The sequence below is a fragment of the Setaria viridis genome, chromosome 3, assembly GCF_005286985.2.
Source record: "Setaria viridis chromosome 3, Setaria_viridis_v4.0, whole genome shotgun sequence".
Taxonomy (NCBI): Eukaryota; Viridiplantae; Streptophyta; class Magnoliopsida; order Poales; family Poaceae; genus Setaria; species Setaria viridis.
Window position 1 is genome coordinate 26,032,239 of NC_048265.2, and position 19,512 is coordinate 26,051,750.

The 19,512-nt window shown below is 42.5% G+C and overlaps 1 protein-coding gene and 1 long non-coding RNA gene across 2 annotated transcripts; one reads left to right on the plus strand and one right to left on the minus strand.

The window, feature by feature from the left end:
• Positions 1-2,660: 2,660 nt before the first annotated feature.
• Positions 2,661-3,964, plus strand: LOC117847448 (uncharacterized). Its single transcript, XR_004638629.2, has 2 exons — positions 2,661-3,077; positions 3,262-3,964. It is a non-coding gene; the product is annotated as an uncharacterized lncRNA (long non-coding RNA).
• A 2,646-nt stretch (positions 3,965-6,610) lies between these two features.
• LOC117848611 (rhodanese-like domain-containing protein 7) lies at positions 6,611-13,511 on the minus strand. The gene is made up of 5 exons (XM_034730080.2): positions 13,109-13,511; positions 8,641-8,892; positions 8,445-8,543; positions 8,042-8,335; positions 6,611-7,251 (listed from the first exon to the last, which is right to left on the minus strand). The coding sequence occupies exons 1-5, from the start codon at positions 13,475-13,477 to the stop codon at positions 6,874-6,876; spliced, it is 1,392 nt and encodes a 463-aa protein (XP_034585971.1). The 5' UTR covers positions 13,478-13,511; the 3' UTR covers positions 6,611-6,873.
• Positions 13,512-19,512: the final 6,001 nt, after the last annotated feature.

Here is a 19,512-nt window from a genome sequence, read left to right on the forward strand (position 1 = left end):
AGTTGCTTCTCCGAATTTGAGCAATAAGTCCTTTTTGTTTGTGACATCTAGTGTAGTGGGTTTAATGAAAATTACTGTGTCGTCAGCATACATGGATACTATCATTCTTGCTGCTTGGCCATTGAGCTTGTTCAGCAGACCTTTCTCAGTGGCCATTCCCATGGTCGTTGTAGTGGGATCTATTGCCAGGATGAAGAGTAGCGGTGAGAGCGAATCGCCTTGGTGAAGTCCTTTGCCATGATGTATGGGGTCCATAGGGATCCCGTTTAGAAAAATTCTTGATGTTGATGTGGTCAGAATGGCCGTGATCCAGTCCCTCCATTTTGGTGGGAATCCTCTATGCTGCATCATCATCAGTAGGTAGTCCCATCGTACAGAGTCGAAAGCTTTGGATGTATCTAGCTTCATGAGTAAGGTCGGCTGTTTGTTTCTATGGAAGCGGCGTGACAAGTTGCGTACATAGAGGAAGTTGTCACGAATGCTCCTTTCTTTGATGAAGGCACTTTGGAAGGGCAATATCAGTTCGTTCATAAATGGAGCTAGGCGTAGGGCTAGGATCTTTGTTATGATCTTCGCAATAGTGTGGATTAGACTAATTGGTCTGAAATTTGTAATATCCTTCGCACCATCCTTTTTTGAGATTAGGATGATTGTGACCTTGTTTAGCAAGTTTAGGTCTGCGCAACGAGAGTTGTGAAAGGAGCTGAGGGCCGCTACTAGGTCGCACTTGATCGTCTCCCAGCAGCTGTTGAAGAAAATGCCATTGTGACCGTTAGGTCCCGGTGCTTTGTCTCGTGGCATCTGCGCCATCGAAAACCCCGTGGAACACGCGCTGCCCTGTCTGCTGACTGTGCTATATCTTGAGGATAATCCATGTTTATTAAAAAATCGGGCCCATCATATATTATGAGACTCCCATTTATGAAATTCTGAAGCAAGGATGCATCTGGTTATTTGTCCCACTATGCTCGTACCGCTTTAAAAGGTTGGACAGGGAGAAATTTAAACAATAGAATAATTTTGTGCAATATTTCCAGCAAGTATGGTGGAATTTTAGCACTGTGCGGCTATCCTGCGTGATCTCCATTTATGCAAGGGCGGGGAGTTGTTTGTGGCCGGCTGGCCGGCGAGATCCAGAACTGGGAATCTTGCTCCACAGAAACGTTACCCATATGGCCATATCCCATTGCCGTTGTAATGGATGTTTTTAGGCCTCGAGTGGCATGGAATCACGGGTTGCACTTGCACTATTGTTGTCCAGCGCTGGAAGATGGTAAGATGCTTACTGTTTAACCAGTAAGCCTACGAGTCCCTTGTTGGCAGGTAGGCTGCACGTTGGTGCCCATGCTGCCGGGTGCCGGGGGATGCTGTGGTGTGTGGTCCACGCCGCGCAACACAAGGAAGGATGCCTCTGGAATATTTCAGAATATTCAGAAATTACATGAAAAAATTGATGTTCCAAAGAAAATACCAAATAATTTCAGTTCCAAATAGTCATATACTCATATTTGAATGATGGCAAGTTTTCTCAAAATTTGAGAAGTTCAAGGAGATTGTCTCTCTAATCATATTTTTTTATTACACATGTGCCCATGAGATAAAATCTATATTGTCACAATGCCAAGTTAATACTTGTATTATCGTATTTATTTAATTAAACTACACATATAAAAAGTTAGTTCTACAAAAACATACTCTATCTGGTTTAAGATATATTTTTAGTTAATTAGTTTGTCTATATTGAATGTTATCCGGGTCAAGACGCAAAGCTGGCTCGGGAACTTATGCGAAAATAATTAAGGAGAACCGAGGGAGTACTTTATTGGCTGTGATGTCAGCGACGAATTGATGAACATGACGAAACAAATTAACTACTTTCCTTTTTTTTCCTTGTTTGTGATCCAAGGCATTCTTGTGATAGTTTTCATAATTGCATAAATCCATATTAAAAATCAATGCTTTTGGATCGTGTGTTTGAGTATGCGGACTTTACATTTTTTCCCTCCCATATATCGAGAAAACAATATACGTACCGAAATGTATAATGACCCTTCTTCATTCATTCACATTGGATTTGTTTGGAGCCCTCCCCTACAACTACAACCTTCTCAAGTGGGCCATGAGCCCATGATCAACCGCCTGGATCCCCCATGGGCCTTTTTCAGAACAGATCCAACACTCGTAAAGAACTTGTGTGTTTTTTTTTTTGCAACTGTAGACTGTAGTTTGGAATCGTCGCAAGCAGTGCCATTTTTTCGCCATTCCTTGAAAAAAAATGTGCAACTATTGTTTACAAAGTTTCCTAGCACTGCATGTTGTAACCGCCGTTTTCAATTCCTTGAAAAATATGAACTGCACTGCTTATGCAACCGCACTGCTAAAGATTGACCCACCCTGATTTTAAATTATCCAACTCTATCACGCTCACTATCTCAAAATCCAAATAAGCTTTAGAATGTACTGAAATTTTCCTCTCTTTTTTTGCAAAATTCTTCGATTGTTTAGACGAAGGAAGTATAGTTTACAACCTAAAATTCTCCATTTGTACAGTCTTCATCCTCATATTTGCAATTTTTCTTGCAGTTCATGCTACCCTAATCAATGTTGGGCACTCCTACATCTTCAGACGAAAACAAAATTGAACTCCAGTGCCACATCACCCTTTACCAGTCAGGTGGTGCTCCTGCAGGTGGCACCTACCACCTCTTATTTCTCTGGTCATCGTCCAAAGTCTTACCTGGGCAGAGCACGACGCAACAAAAACGTCTCACCAGATGATGTCCAAGTCTTGTTGAAACATTTGGCAACTTTTAAAATTGTAGGGGGTGAGAAAGGGTGACATGGTGTGAAGGAATCATATAGAAAAACAGGAGTGCAAGCATCTTGTTCAGGCATCTCCTTGTCTTCCTGTTGGAGCCTTGGAAAAGCTTCCCCCACCTCAAGTGCTTCTTCTATCTACCCACTGCAGGCATATATACAAACCTTTGCCCAACTGATGGAAAAGCAGGCGTCTCAGTATTTGTCAGGCTTGTTGCCAGTTTAAGGGCATCAAGTAGTGCTCCATAATCCTACCAAAGGTACGCATCAAAGGTTCTAGCTTATCTCTATTAGTTCATGGATGCCCTCATAATTCATATGCTCTTTGGCACACATATCTTTGTTCATGAACACTGAAGTCTCTTAATTTTTTTTCATATCCACATCTGAATTCTGAAGTGCCTTCTTATCGAAGAGGTGTTTTTGTTCTTGTTCTTCTTTTAGGTTTGGAAGTACTTCAAAGCAACAGAGATTCAGAGAATAGGACCCAAATGGGTCATAGGAAGAGCAATCACTACAAGGGAAGGGGCGAGGCACCTTACGAGAAGCAAAGCCGGTGCCTGGCTCGCGCCTGCTGCCCCTGCTACGTGCTCGGCTCCGTCGTCAGAGGAATTGGGAGGTGCCTCTTCGTGGCCTGCTACCCGATGATACAATGCTGCGGCCTTGACGAATGCAGGCACCACCACACCAGCCACCTCAGTCACTTCAGATGATGCATACATCCACCAAGTACATCTACTACTACTACTTGGTCATTAGTTCTTGTTTTCCCCTTCTTGTTCTTCACAGAAAGTAGGGTTATTATAGCAATTAATCAAGCCAAGGTCTGAAGAAGAATTGTCCGTATCTCCCTTACCATAAGTAGATATGAAGGAAGGATGGTCTCTCTCCGTGAGGAGAAAATTCCTAGGATTGATTGGGTATTTCTCTCCTTTTGTATCTCTTTATCCAATTTCGGCCGCTTTTGTAAGCCAAGCCAACAAGGGAAGGTCCGCGTTGTTCTTCATCTTTTTTTCAGTAGTTTTCAGTAGCCTTTATTACCTCAGCAATTGATAGAAGAGTAAAGCTGAAGAAAAATGGCCTGCTAAGCAGCTATTGTTCTTCTGAAAGTTATTAATGAAGTGGTTGATGCCAGTGTTTTCTGATTGATTGTTCTCTAATGTGCCTGTCAGAAAAATAGTTTCTTCCAATTGAGTTGTTGGGTGTCCCCTTCTTTCCCCCCAATTTCAGGTCTTCTTTACAATTCTGTCTCTTGACGCACTAGATGGATTTGGAAATATATGCCAAGGTGGTGGTGGCGGTTTTAAAACTTGCAAATAGGATTAGTTCTAATGGTCTCTTTAGCTCAAAAACATGTCCCGGCCCAGTCAACAAAAGAAGCGTTCATGTCTTGTGCAGTTGGCCGGTTCATAGCGAATTAGTAGGTGAGTGCGTCACGCAACTGGAGAGATGAACCATTACGTTGAGATAGTTGTTTCCAAGTATGAGCCAGCATTGAACTGTAGAAGTGTAGATTGGTCATTGGTGTGGTACGTCCTGCATTCAAGATCCGGACAGCACAAACATTCTCATTAGTTTACGAAAGGGAAATGAGTGCGAGTCCATTTCTGACTTCAATTCTTCAGAGCGTTGCGAATGGTTTAATATGAACTGATATATTGATAAACTTTCTCCTGGACAAAAGAAAAATTGAAACATTTCTTTCAAAACAGGAGAAAACTGAGCCACTTCTAACATTTTGACCAGCCAGGGAAGCCACCGTTCGACGGATGTGAACCTTGATGTGTATATCACCGGCTATTATTTGGACACCATTTTCATGGCTATGTGCTATTTGGATGCTTGCAAACATTTAAACAAGCAACTATTTTGTCAGTTGTGCTACGTCGCTGTTAAAATCTTTCCGATTAATGCTATTCCATCCTGGAAAAACTGTACCAGAGGGGAAAACTCCAATATGGAAAAACATGCTTCATTTGATGCATATCGTCATTTCAAAGAGAACTCTTGAATAGAAAGATGTATTATGTGTATCGATGTTGGTAGCCGGTAGGTCAACGGTCATGACACAGCCTCCCCAGCAACAATAATGTAGTGTAAGGATGTGGTTTAGGATATCCAATGCAAGAGCCGCGATCTGCTCATGGTGTCACCTTCCTATGTGGCAATCATAATCATGATCTGAGATGCCATCTTCCAATAACTTAGTTTATTCGAATAAATCGCGTCCGTGAAACACGGCAGTTTGTGCGACGGTCGAAGCAAACTCCGTACAAGTGCGCAGGCATAGTAAACCCTTTGAACCTGGAACCATGGCAAACTCTGGAACCTACTGCACCGGCCCTTACCCAGCCTGAACGACCTAAGCTAAACCTAGCCGGAAGTGCAGAAGAGAGGGCCAGCCGGAGCACAAATTAAATAGCCGGTTCATAGCAGCATGGAAAATTCCTGGGCAAGTTTTGGAAGTTCCATTTATTTGTCATCCTCAATGAGAAATTCAGAGTTCACAACTTGTATTTACAACGTGAGACGAGGAGAACCACATGGAGTACATCACACAGGTAACTGAAGGCCATGTATGTGCAGGTAGCACATCATCTCCCCGAGCAGGATTCTAGTTGTTTGATTCCTCAGGTTGTTGCTTCTCAAATAACGTCTTCTTGATCCAGTCGAAGGGCTGCATAGAGCAAAAACATCACGACGACGAAGAGAACAGTAGGAAAAAAAATAACTGCCTCCAGTAAACAATGAAGTACATGACAGCAGGGGCTCACCTGGACGAGCCAGATGGCAGTGCTGAGGCCAGCGACCATCCAACCGGCAACGGCGGCGATGTCGGTGCTCTGCGGCCGGCGGTGCGGCGGCAGGGGCTTGAACAGGCGCTGGGCGGTGGACGGAACGGCCGGCATCTCTGAAGCAGGACGCGAAGCTGAGTTTTTCACGGTCGCAGTCTCGCAGAGGCACAACAGCACAACGATGGCCGCAACACTTGGGAGTTGGGAGTTCAGTTCTGAGTTTATAAGCATTTTGGAATGGGACATGCGAGTGGGGGCAAATCTCATCGCTTCTAGACTCGTCGACAAGATCGAAGACGAGTTCACTCTCTAGAAAAACTAGAAACCGCTCGGCGTCTATGCGTGGGCATCACCAAGCCGACAATGATAACCTTAGCCTACACAAGAGTGAGAAAGGATCAGCTGCTCTCGCAGGTTGGGCTGCTACCGTGCTCCCAACCCGCGAATGCAACTCTAAATATGCATAAAGAATTTATCAAAAATTTGAATGATACTTCTTACCATCTTTTACCATCGTATAAAAAATTGAGGATGAACAATTTTTTCTTCTTTTCGTTCATCCTCAATTATGGCATGACGGTAGAAGATGGCAAGAATCCATTCATATTTTTAGATAATTTTTGATAATTTTTTATGAGCACGGTAGCACCTCAACTCACGGGAGCACCGAGGAGCACGGTAGCACCTCAATCTACGGGAGCACCTAAACCTTTCTCAAAGGGAGAGCAAACTAACCAACTCGATCTTACCCGTCCATTTTCAAGGTCCCAAACAATATAAAATCTTTCAAAGGTCGCTTTAAAAAAAATAAAAAGAGACGGTACACCCTTGCAGAAAACAAACATCTGGGGGTACGTCGGTAATTCAAGCTTGAGAGAGGAGGCAGACCAGGATGAACAGAGCAGATTGGGCACAGCTCATACAGCTGGTCTTGTCTCACCAGTGACGTGTAAAACATAACTTTAGTGAACCTCCATTTGGCTCCCCACAATTGAATATACAGCAAGATTGAATACTTTTAAAGCTCATGCAGTATTAGAGTTAACTGTTTACAACAAGATAGATTGTACAGACAGATCACTGCTTCCAAGCAAAAAAATTGGGTCAGAATGGGTCATAAACGGCGATGCAACTTGTGTCTAGGAAGGAAACCAAGTAATACCTAGAACGGCCACTGCTAATCAGCAGGATTTCCTCATTTTGTCAGTAGTGCTTCAATCGTCAGCAAGTCATACAGAAATTTCTGCAGCCTAACTCTACGCTAGATTGAGTTGGGCAACTGCTTGTCCTCCGCTGCATTTTTAGCATCAAGCCTTTTGGGATTCCTGCCCTTATCAGGCCCACCGATGACTCCCCAGGTCTCAAACTGCCGTTGTCGAGCCCTGGCCCTTTCCTTCTCCTCCTCAGATTTCGTCGCGAAGCAGTATGGGCAGGAGACACCATACTCCCATTCAGGAGATTCCATGTCTTCATCGCTTACTGGCTGCTTACATCCATAACAAAGTTTGTGGGTGCCTTGTGCCAATCCATGCTCCACCGAGACACGCTTGTCAAACACAAAGCATTCACCGTCCCACAAGCTTTCAGCCTTCGGGATTTCCTCTAGATACTTCAAAATCCCACCTTCCAAATGATAAACCTGGCACATGCAACAGTTAAGGTTGTGAAATCTAGAAGTATAATAACAGATTAACAGCAAAGAGGCATTCTGACATATCAAGAACTTCACAAATAAAAAAATGCGTCAATAAAGGTTAAGATACACCATTACCCCTCAAGGGGTACAAGTTTCACAATCCTGGCCTCCAGTCAAGGATAGTTTAGAGTATATAATGATTAAACTGCTATAGCAGGTTAGTGGGTCACATCTTACAAAGGTAACACTTAGTAGTCGCCTATCTAGGTCGCCAAAATGGTCTCACCATAGGATAAGGACCTTGAAGGTGGCATGCCAAATAAGAAATATTCAGGATCTCGGCTGGAGGAAAGGTCTTAGTATTTCATGATTAAGATTCAATGAATTGTTTCATTCTAATTCAACTTTTTTTTTACTGTTGTGCATTCAGAAGTCATTGTTACCCTGAATATTAAGGTTGATTTACCTCTTACACGATGGTAGAAATGTAAAGGATTGGATATTTCTAAATGTATGATTCAAAAACTGCTCAAATGTAAGTAGCAAGTGACAATAGAGCATAGATAATGGTAAACATGTACACAAGCTGTTGATGTGCTCCAGCGATTCTTTCATGGACCTCAGCCATTACCAATAAAATCAAAGCTAAGGATAACCTCATAAATTATCTATGGTATAGCAATATGTAATTTAGTCTAGATTAGTAAATATTTATGTGTGAAGAGAGGATTGAACAGTAGCCATGACAGTGGAATTCAGCACAGCACAAAACAGAGGATAGCCTTTTGGTTACCTCTTTAAAGCCCTTGCTGAGAAGAAAGCTGGATGCCTTCTCACATCTGATACCACCAGTGCAGTACATAGCAACTCGTGGTAGCTGTTTAGATTTGTTAGCATTGAGGTCTTGTGCTGGTTGACCAGCTCCATTATCATTATTTACCCCTGATTCCTGGGTATCAGATTCAACCAATTCGAATTGATCATCAACCCAAGTAGGAAACTCTCTGAATGAGTTTGTACATGGATCAACAGCTCTCTTAAACTTTCCTATGCGTATCTCGTACATGTTACGCACATCAATGACAACCTGCCCCACATATAGTATAAACAATTCATACACAGTGGAACTGAAGTTTCACAATGAAAACATAGGAGATGAGAGAATGGAGTATCTGAGAGATGGATGAAACACTTACAGTGTCTGGATCACTTATCAATGCATTCCAGTCTTTCGGCTTAACATATTTTCCAACCATTTTAGTTGGCATTACACCTGGGTCTCCAAATGTCACTATCTGCAAAATGGTCAAGAAAGTAGACTAAGCTAGAGCGCTGCACTACTATTTCTGGTTACTCTACTAGCTAACCAATAACTATGTAGGCAAAACTAACCTCTTTTTTTAATTTGACACGGACATGATCCCATCGGAATGGCGCATCATCCCCAGCACCAACAGGAGACTGACAGGTATGTCCATGATGTATGGCCTCGTCCTCTGGAGTAACCGGTGACTGGATCATTCTCAATCCTTTTAAGCGGTTATCTTCTTGAATAAAGTTTAAGACTTTATCCACAGCAGCTGGGGTCCCACAGATGCTACCGTTGATTCCCTCTGGTGCAAGGATAATGCCACCTGAAACATGCTGAGCAGAATCAACCAGCAAACCATGTGAGCCCAATTTTGTAGAAACGAGATATGAGATGTATGGAAAGTTGAGTGTGAGCTTGCCCTTGGCCACCTTCGAAATGGTGGCAGCAAGTCACCATGGAAATACACCAATCATCCACCCCGAACATTGCCCTTATGATGATTGCAAATTTCTAACTAACACCAACCACCATGCAAGGCACTAAATGCTGTGGATGTGGTGGGATGTCAGTAGAGAAAATGTAAAGAGGAGAACCATGCGTATCACTATTGTAGGCTGTAATATAGAATGAGTAAGGAAGCTTAGCAATGTGTGCTTACAAAAGAAGCTAAATCCAGTTAATTTTCTGCAACATGACATTATGGATGATAGAACATTGTAGAAGAACAAAATCTCATTCAGAACTGAACTCAGCTGCCCATGCCTATTTAATATAGGTTTTTATGTAATGCCCAAGAAATTTGTACTCGCTCAGTGGTTGCAGACCCAGGAATGTAGGTTTTTATGTAATGCCCAATAAATTTGTACCCGCTCAGTGGTTGCAGACCCAGGAACACTAAAGAATAATCAAACAACCTATCGCCTAATGGTTGCAAAAATGCATAATCTTCCTTTAACTATACCTCATTGATGAAGCAGCAACAGCATGTGAGGACAAACCTAGTTCTAGATGGTTGTGCATGTCATCAAAAGTTAGAACATGAGGCTGACGCTCACGCTCCAATCGAGCTCTTCCTTAACTGGGAAAAATATGCAGGATAGAAATCCATCAGAGCTCATGCGTTTGGCAATTGGTGTATAAAAAGACTGGTACCAAAGGGTGCACAACCTCAGCTTTTTTAGCAATTGAATAGATCGATTCACTCAACAGATTGTTGATCCAGTGTATTTTTGAAGACATCTACAATGCTAATTGATTTGGTCGCAGCAGCATGCCTGTGATATACGTAGTCAAATATTTCATTCTAACATAAGAAAAGGCTGCCATAAAATCACTCTAATCCCAAGATTTAGGGCCTGTTTGTTCTCATGCTTCATACAATAAGTTTAGACCAGATCTATAAGAGGATCCCAACTATCTTTTTCTTAAGCCACTTGGAGTTAGACATAAAATTCAATGCATTTAAAGTAACCATAAAATTTCTGTTGAAGTATTTGAGACGACACAACGTTGATCTTCATAAGAATTCCACCAAGTGTGCGCATGCACGCAAAATCAAATGAGATAAGAACCTTAAGGGGCCTCCAGCACCATCTCAAGAATTTTGAGACAAAACTATTGTTCACTTCTGTTCATAAGACCAAAATAAATCTTATCTCATTTTTTACTTTAATTCTGCACTTGGTGGACAACTTATGGAGATCTTCGTTGTGTACTCTCAAGTACTCCCAAGAGAAATATTTGGATAATGCATTTGATTCTGTGTGAAACAATGAAATTGATGACTTAAGAGAAAAATGGATGGATACTCTTCTTCTAAAAATCACTCAACTGGAATTACACCATATACAAGACAATGAAACATGTTTTTCTCATACAAATATTGCAATTCACAAGCATATTGATTTGACCAAATCTGCATACACGCCATAAAATCATTCTAATTCCAAGATTTAGGCCCTGTTTGTTCTCATGCTTCATACTATAGAGCTGATTTATAAGAGGATCCCAACTATCTTTTTATTAAGCCACTAGGAGTTAGACATAAAATCCAATGCATTTAAAGTAACCATAAATTTCTGTTGAAGTATGTGAGACGACACAACGTTGATCTCCATAAGAACTACCACCGAGTGGGCGCATGCACGCAAAATCAAATGAGATAAGAATCTTAGGGGGCCTCCAGCATCATCTCAATAATTTTGAGGCAAAGCTATTGTTCACTTCTGTTCATAAGACCAAAATAAAATCTTATCTCACTTGACTTTATACTCTCCACTTGATGGACAAAATTATGGAGATCCTCGTTGTGTACTCTCAAGTACTCCCAAGAAAAATATTTGGATAGCTGTAAATGCATTGGATTCTATGTGAAACAATGAAATTGATGACTTAAGAGGCAAATAACGAATACCCTTCAAGGTGAAGCCAAATCTGTGTGAAACCTGAATTTGAAATCTTGGATTAGCACGCACATTTTTTTTAAATCACTCAACTCGAATTACACAATACAGTAAACAATGAAACCTGTTTATCTTGTACAAATATTGCAATTCACAAGCATGTTGATTTGACCAAATCTGCATACAAACATTATAATACCACCAAACGCCCATGATTGTGTTTATAAATGGCATTCCAATGGATCATACCAATTCATTGCTAAAACAAAATAATTTCTTACCCTCTGTGCATCCTTGGATCCATGAATTCACTACTTCAAATGTCAAAGATTTGCACTAAACTAGAAAAATTCATGCTGCAGATTTTTTCAGCATAGATAAAGTTAAACTGAATTGAACAAGTTGGTAGAATTTTTAGCACTGGATCGATCATCTAACTTAACTGACATCTATAGCAATTTTAAAAACATCTACCATGCTGGTTTAGAGATTTGGTCGCAACAGCATACCTTCAATTGCAATATGTTAGTCAAATAAAAAGGTTTTCATTTCTAAGATAAGAAAAGGATGTCATAAACTCATATTATCAGTCCAATTTCAAGATTAAGAAGGTAGCACACATGGTATTCGCAGGCAAAATCTCCATCTCATGCTTCAAACAATAATAGACCTGATCTATAAGAGCATCCTGACTATTTTTTTCTTAAAATCATGAGGAAGCCAAAGAATCCAATTCATTTAAAGTAACCACGAAATTTATGTTGGAGTATTTGAGAGTACACAACATTGATCTTCATAACAATTTGCACCAAATGTAGATGGACACAAAATCAATTAGGGAGCTATTGTTAGCTTGGATCACAAGACTAAGTTAAACTCTTATCCCATTTGATTTTAAGTCCATTCTACACTTATAGACAAAGTTATAAAGATCCTCGTTGTGTACTCTCAAACACTCCAAGAGAAATATTTGGGTACTTCTAAACGCATTGGATTCTTTGTAACGCAATGAAGTTGATGACTTAAGAGAAAAGTGGACAAATATTCTTCTAGAGAGGTCAAAACTCTGTGTGAAGCATGAAATTGAGATGTAGGATTTGCACATGCATTAGTTTTCCTAAATCACTGAAATGATGCTACATTATACTTATTTATTGTCTAAACAATGAAGCCCATTTATCTTATACATATATTGCAATTCACAAGAATAATGATTTGACCCAAATCTCCAAACAAGCATGATACCACCACACTTGCCATGACAATGTTGATGTATTTAGCATTCCAATATCAGCAATTCATTGAGTTAAATGATTAATCCAGAGCTAAAATAAAATAACTTCTTAACCCGTGTGCATCCTTGGATTCAAGACTTGACTTCTTCAAAGTGTCAAGTATTTGCACTAAACTGGAAACATTCTATTCTGCACATTTTTCAAGCCAAGACCTTGAACTGTATTTATGGATCACAGCTTCTTGAACTGTATTCTGCAGATTTTTCAAGCCAAGACCTATGCTAAAGTCACAGCTTCTTGGACCAAGTTGGTCGATTTATGGGTCATGTTTGTCAGGCTCAGTCCTGGAAATACAAAAGCCAAGTCTCTTTAAACAACCCTTTCCCCACTCCTCTCCTTCTCATTCCCCTCTCTGGCCAAGACTCTGCCTTGTTTCTTGCCATGACACCGCCTTTCTAGCTCAGTAGCTCCTTTTGAAACATTGTGTTTTAGTTGCTTAAATTCTACAGCAATGCAAAGGAAGAAAGAAGCGTACTTAATCTTGTCTGGTGCGGACCAAAAGGTTCTAACCCTCAAACAGAACAAATGAGCAGGATCAAACAGAACAAATGACCATCCCATTCCTCAAACCAATCAAGCTACCAGACGAACAGCAGTTGATTTCCCACAGATCAATATAAACAAAATCTTTGTGCGCATAAGGTTATTGCAGAATTTGCTACTGTAGCTGTGCCTGAACGCTTACTTGGCCCGTTGGCCGGCCCTTATCAGTATTAATCTTACTCACGTCACGCTTTTTTAGCTTTAGGGATTTAGATTAAAGAAATCAACATTACCCGATACTTCAACATGCATCCAAATATATCACAGGCAACAATACCCAGACGCGACTGAGATATCCGTTCACTTACCAGCTCCTCGCAGAGCTCCTTGAGGGGCCGCCGGAATACGGCGTGGTCGGGGAAGTCGGCGAACCTGTAGAACGAGACGACCACCAGCGCGGGGGCCTCTCCATCCACGGCCCCTCCTCCCACGGCCACCGCGATGTTCCTGCCCAACGGCGGCAGCGGGGCGAGCGGGGCCATGCGCTCCTCCTGCGGCATGTGGCCGAAGCGGCGGCGCGGGATGAGAGAGCTCGGGGAGGAGGGGTTGTGGGTCGGAGCGCGGACCCTAAGGAGGATCCGGTGGGCAGCGACACTTGCCGCAGCCGTGGCGGCGCGGCGGGTGGCGGCGGCCGCGGTTTTGGAGAGGGCGGCGGCGAGCGGTGGAGATGGCAGCATCTGCTCTTCGGGTGGGGGACGAGCACTAAGTAGATGGATTAACCTAGGTTAATGGGGGTGGTGGCGAGCACTGTGTTGTTGTTTATCTGGCCTGTTGGGCTTGGGGCTTTAGGTTGGGCCCATACAGTTTGATGCGTGAGGAGTTGCCTAATAGGCTGGGCTCGCTGTTAGCCATGCCTAACTGGCCAACTGTGTTGTTAATTCAGAGCAATCAAAACAAATGGACATTTTTTCCCAACATAACATACATTCAAATATTATTTAAAAAATATCTAGAAACTTGTTGTTGGAAATGGTTGGTTGGGGATTTTCCGTTGGAAATTTGTTTTCATCCTTAGTGATAGTCCAAATTAGAGTACTGTTAGCCATGCCCAACTGGCCAACTGTGCTCTTAATTCAGAGCAGTAAAAACAAATGGACAGTTTCCCCAACATAACATACATCCAAATATTATTTAAAAAATGTTTAGAAATCTTTTGTTGTTGGGAATAGTTGGTTGGGGATTTTCTGTTGCAAATTTTTTTCATCCTTAGGGATAGTCCAAATTAGAGTACAAAGCTCACTATTAGCCATGCCCAACTGCCCAACTGTGTTGTTAACTGAGAGCAGTCAAAACAAATGGACATTTCCCCCAACATAACATACATCCAAATATTATTTAAAAATATCTAGATACTTTTTGTTGTTGGGAATAGTTGGTTGGGGATTTTCCGTTGCAAATTTGTTGTCCAAATTAGAGTACAAAATTTTTTAGCCACTTTAGAAAAAAATGCAAAGAAGAAAAATTATGGCCCTTAACTTGATGAAGGAAAAGGCACTAGAATTATAGAAAATGTTATACATAATGTAATGTTTGCTCTGGCACCCGTTACTTTGCACAAAGTCCTAGAATTATACTTTTATCGGTTCACTAGTTTATCGGTTCAATGATGGTATTGAAAGGACATCTACACACGAGCTATACTCTTCATCAAGTACAAGTCGTCATCAACTTGAGTTTGGCATCCGGTTTGGAATCAGCCAACACTAGACGGAAAACGACGATATCTCGTTCATACGATATCCGGTTTGGAATCAGCCAACTTGAGGTATTCTTTGATGCATTAGAAAGCTAATGACAAAAGCTTTCTGTTGGTTCTGATCTTACCTCCAAAAGCCTCGTGGATCATTCTATGTGGTCACAACAAGATGTTGAGTCACTAGTTTTAGATCATGTCGGGACTTGTATCATGTCGCCCTTTAAGCCCATGTTGTGGGCGTCATCTTCCTAGCCGCTCCTAACCCTTTAAGCCCATATTGTGGGCGTCATCTTCTCGACTATGGCGATAACCTCTTTTATCCACTTTTGCTTCGTACACATCTGCAATTTTAGATTACGTTCTCCATATTCTTACTGTGTTCTTTGATTTTAAAACCCTCGTTAAAATCCTAAGAAAAGTCAAGAGCTTTTGTTAAAATTACAATGGCCAAGAGTCCGGTACTCTGGCTCTGGTTGCTAATCTTGTTAAAAAAAATGTTTCCCTTTTTTAATTTATTGTTTTGTTTGTTTTGATTATATTTTATGGCACCGATCATCCACCTACCCATTCTTCCATGCAGTTTAGCATTAGGCTCTGTTTTACTCCTCCGTTCTTAATTTTTTTTAGTTGTGGCCGCGGAAGGTGGTGGCGCGGCAGGTTGTGGCCGCGAGGTTCCGGTGTGGGACGAGGCGAGGGCTCAGCCGCGTGGGCCCCGACGCTCGAATTAGGGCCACGGGCGGCGAAGCACAAGGAGCGTGGGGCTGCCGGCGCGAGCGCGGCCGTGGGGCTATCACCATGAGCCCTGGGCCGGCGGTGGCGCGTGGCCACGGGACCGCAGGCGCTCGTCTCGGCGTGGCCGGCGCTTCCTGTTCCTCCAGGACGGCGACCAGTTCAGCAGCAGTATCAGTTCGATGGCTCCCCCGGCTGATTTGCCTGAACTCTTGGTTGCCAAGATTATTCTTAATTAGTTGTTTCAAGCAGCAATACACCTTTTTTTTTATGCCAGATCGCTAACTGGTGAGCGTGGAGGGAAATGAGATTATATGACAGGAAATGATACTGGCATCGATCTTTCAGGTCCTTATTTTTTTATTCAAGTATGGGTATATATTTGCAGTTGAAACCAGATTGAAATTGGTAAATATTTCTGACCAAATTTTCTATAAATTTACTTGATGACCTCAACAATTGTGGTTCCTGCGCATCTTCTGACACTTGCAGTATGTTGATTTCAATCCGGGGATCATGTTGATTTTCCTTGCATCTGTGGGATCCTATGGCACTTTGAGATGGTGTACTCTTCTTCATATAAATAAATTAATTTTTTATTGCCGTCCTCGCTCCTGTAAGCCAAACTAATCTATCAGTTTTGATGCTATTTGTCTTGCAGGTCAGGGAAGACCAGTTGGCTCCTACTTTGTAAAATTTGAAGAAACATGGAAGCAATAGAATAACTTCCTTATTTCTGATTGATGAACCTATCAAAGCGACAAATTTTCTTTTACCCTACCACTGAATGTTTTTTTATGTGTCCCTGATGATGATCCTGGAGCATAGTGTATGATTTCTGTGCAATCTTCATCCGGAGGTGTGTTTTAATCTAACTATTGGACTTTCTGTGTGCTCTTCAATTTCTGCGATGTTTCATCTTAGTTCATTTCTCTGCTAGATCTCACCATGTGCTGAAGAATAGTAATTACAAAAACTCTTACCTTTGTCATTTACAAAGAATAGTGTTCTTTGTGCAGATCTTTGGAAACGAGAAGAAGAAATTAGCCAAGAGCATTTTTTTCTTTTACATTGATTTTATTTGGGCTTCAAGTCTTATTTACATCTTAGTTCCTTGCCATTTAGTAGAGACGCGATATAATGGAAGGTCAACAGAGTGGGAGAGAATCTCTGTGGCGGAACCGCTCTAATTAACTTAGCTAAAGCACACAATTAAGTCATCTAACACGCGATCATGTGCTTTAATCAAGTTAACTCGGCAGTACGTCAGATTTTATCCGATAAACCACTCCACAGGACCGAGAAAGCATAGCTCACACGAAGGTGAGTGGTTCCAGAGATACAATAGATCATCCAAATTAAAACAAGTACATTAATTTATTACAACATCAGGTTCGAAATTCAAACATAGTTTGCAGAGTTCTTCAGCAGCGGAAATAAACAAACGAAAACTAACGCCGTTGCCGAACATCATGACGAGGCCGATCATGACATCTTTGATTCTCGTCCTCGCCGTCCGAGGAGGGATCCCACTCAACCGTCCACCCAGGAGGAAGCTGGGGAGGTCAAGTGCCACTTGCAGCAAGCTCAGAGGCGTCAACATCACCTGAAAGAGATGTGCCACAACAAGGCTGAGTGACTACGCTCAACAAGACTTAATCGACTGGTGGTTCTAATCCACCAACACTTAGACATGCAAGCTCTTTGGCTCTGGGATTTGTTTTGCCAAAAGCGACTATATTAAATCCTTACTTTCAATTTTTAGCCACAGATTCTAAGCTCATTTACTTGTCTAAGTTAGCAACTTACACTAAACAAACATAATTTCTCAAACAAATTATGACAAGCATTTATATTGAGATCACCGAGTTCCATTCTTACTCAGTGCAGCATAGCGATCAAGTAGTCACAAACTGTGAGAGGCAGACAAATCGATTCGAATTTTCTTAACCATGCATGGTGAACCTAATCTCATGACATCCGCACACCGCGAAGGGTCGCTTCATTTGTCTGCCGTCCCCATCAATTCCCAGACCCGTGTCGGGCCCACTTCCCTTGGTACAAGGCTCCATAGACCCAACCTCTGCTGTCTTATGACCGCACTTGTCACCACATGCGGCCACAAGGGAACTCCATCCAGAGACAGTGGAACGAACCGCTCACGTCCTGGTTCAATCAGGTACTAGACTTCCCCATCCCATTCAAGGTATGAGATTAGTACTTTCAAACACTTGATCACGAACACTATCACATCTCAACCTTAGTCCAATTTCACATAGACAGACGGGGCAAACCATCGAGTACCGAACATAAGCCCAGCCCCATCCATCGTCCTTATAGTTGCAACTTAAGTAAAGCAATCAACTCCTATGACTTGCGAGTGACAGGCAATCACTCGGCTTTTACCGAGTCCTATTAAGCATTGCAACTACTCGACTTTTTATACTAGTGTTCAGATCAAGGGCGCTATATTCATGCATCTATGATTTCAATCAATTCCTAGAAACGTAAATGCATAAACAAAACAACTAATATATATTGCAAGTATTTAAACATAGGATTTTATGCTCCGGGGCTTGCCTTCAAGCGGGGCGGTAGCGAACTGGTCCTCGGCGTGCTCGGGCTCGACTCCTGCAGGCGGCGACTCAGCTACGGCTCCTTCTTTCGGCGCCGGGTGAAGCTTGTATGTCCCGTCTGTGAGATTCAGTTCTACACGAAATGCAATGCATCAAGTTAAATTCTCAACTTTTCATAGGGTGTACACATGAGTTGGTAAGGAAGAACAAGAGAAGTTATATAGGCCACATTCACCTAAACAAGATTCTGAACTTTCTTTGTTTACATAAAGAAGGTGGGGGTGTGGTATGACCCGGGGTTGGTTTGATGGCGATTGTGTACATATACGTAAGCATCACTTTATTAAGCTTTATATCGGAAAGTTATCCTATTTCTGAATGTTCTTTCTTTTTATCTCTTCCGATATAGCCTTTACTGCTTTAAGGTAGCTTGTATTTAATAATTTTTGCAAAAAGGTATCGTTTTCTATGCATTTACCCTATTTATTCTTCTCTAAACAGGAAAGTGGTTCACCTAGTTACTTCTAGTGGCTTCCATATTTTTCCCATGAACTGAGTTACATCACTGATTTAATTCAGAGGGTTTCATATTTTCCTCAGCTCCAGATTAATTGTTATACAAAAAGATGAAAATAACCTTATATACTCAAGGTAAAACTAAAACAGATGATTAAACTTCTGATCTGGGTTCTAAAACATTTTTCCTAGCTTCTACTGCTTGAAACAAACATATGAGAGTTGGTTTCATCTTTTTATCATATTTCTATGATTTGTTATGATTTAAATGGCCTAAACAAGAATTAAAACCTACCACATTAATTCCAACAGTGACACATGCAAAAAGTATTTTTATTAAAAACTACTCTTTATTCTGAGCCTAGCAAAAGTGGTTTGACATTTTTCTGCATTTTCTACGAATTTTGGTGAATTTCCAAATTTAAACACAATTTCTGCCGATTAAAACATTTAAACTGAGGTAAACTTGCGGACTAGCCCGTAGGTCTAGGGTTTAATCACGCAAAGGTCTTGGGTTTTCACACTAAGGCCCCCGGTTGACTTTTCCCAAAAGTAATTGGGTCCTCGGGCGCACGGGCGGCGGAGGCGGGTAAAATTCCGGCGACGCGCCGGCGACCTTGGGGCGGTGAGTGGCCGGGAGGGTTCACGGGCTCACCTTGGGCCGGTTTGAAGTGGTTGGGGTGACAGGGGGGCTTGGCCGGGGCTAAATGGCGGAAGGCGGAAAGCTTCGAGCGGCGGCGGGGTTCGGCGGTGTTCCGGCGGCGGTGGTGCTTCTCGTGGGCAACAAGCAAGCTCTAGATGTGTGTGAGAGGTTGGCAAAGTGGCTGATGGTGTTGGCAAGGCACGAGGTTGGGCGGAAGGGGGAGCTCCACGGCGAGCTCAGGCGGCGGCGCGGGGAGTGGAAATAGGGGAGGCGCGGCGAGGTTCGGGCGAGCGGGGAAGGGGGTGCCGGCGGCGCTGGGCTCCTATTTATAGGGCCAGGACCGAGTGGTGAACGAGGCGGGGTCATGGCTCTAGCGGGCGGGACTGGAGGGAAAATGGGGCGCTGCTGCGGCCATTAATGGCGGCGACGCCATTGGTGGATAGAGGAGAGGGAAGGGGCGCGGCAGGCGAGGGCGCTGCAGGCGAGGTGACAGGGCGAGCGACGCGACGCGAGCATGCATGGGACGAGCGGCTCTGCTGGGGCATGCTACTG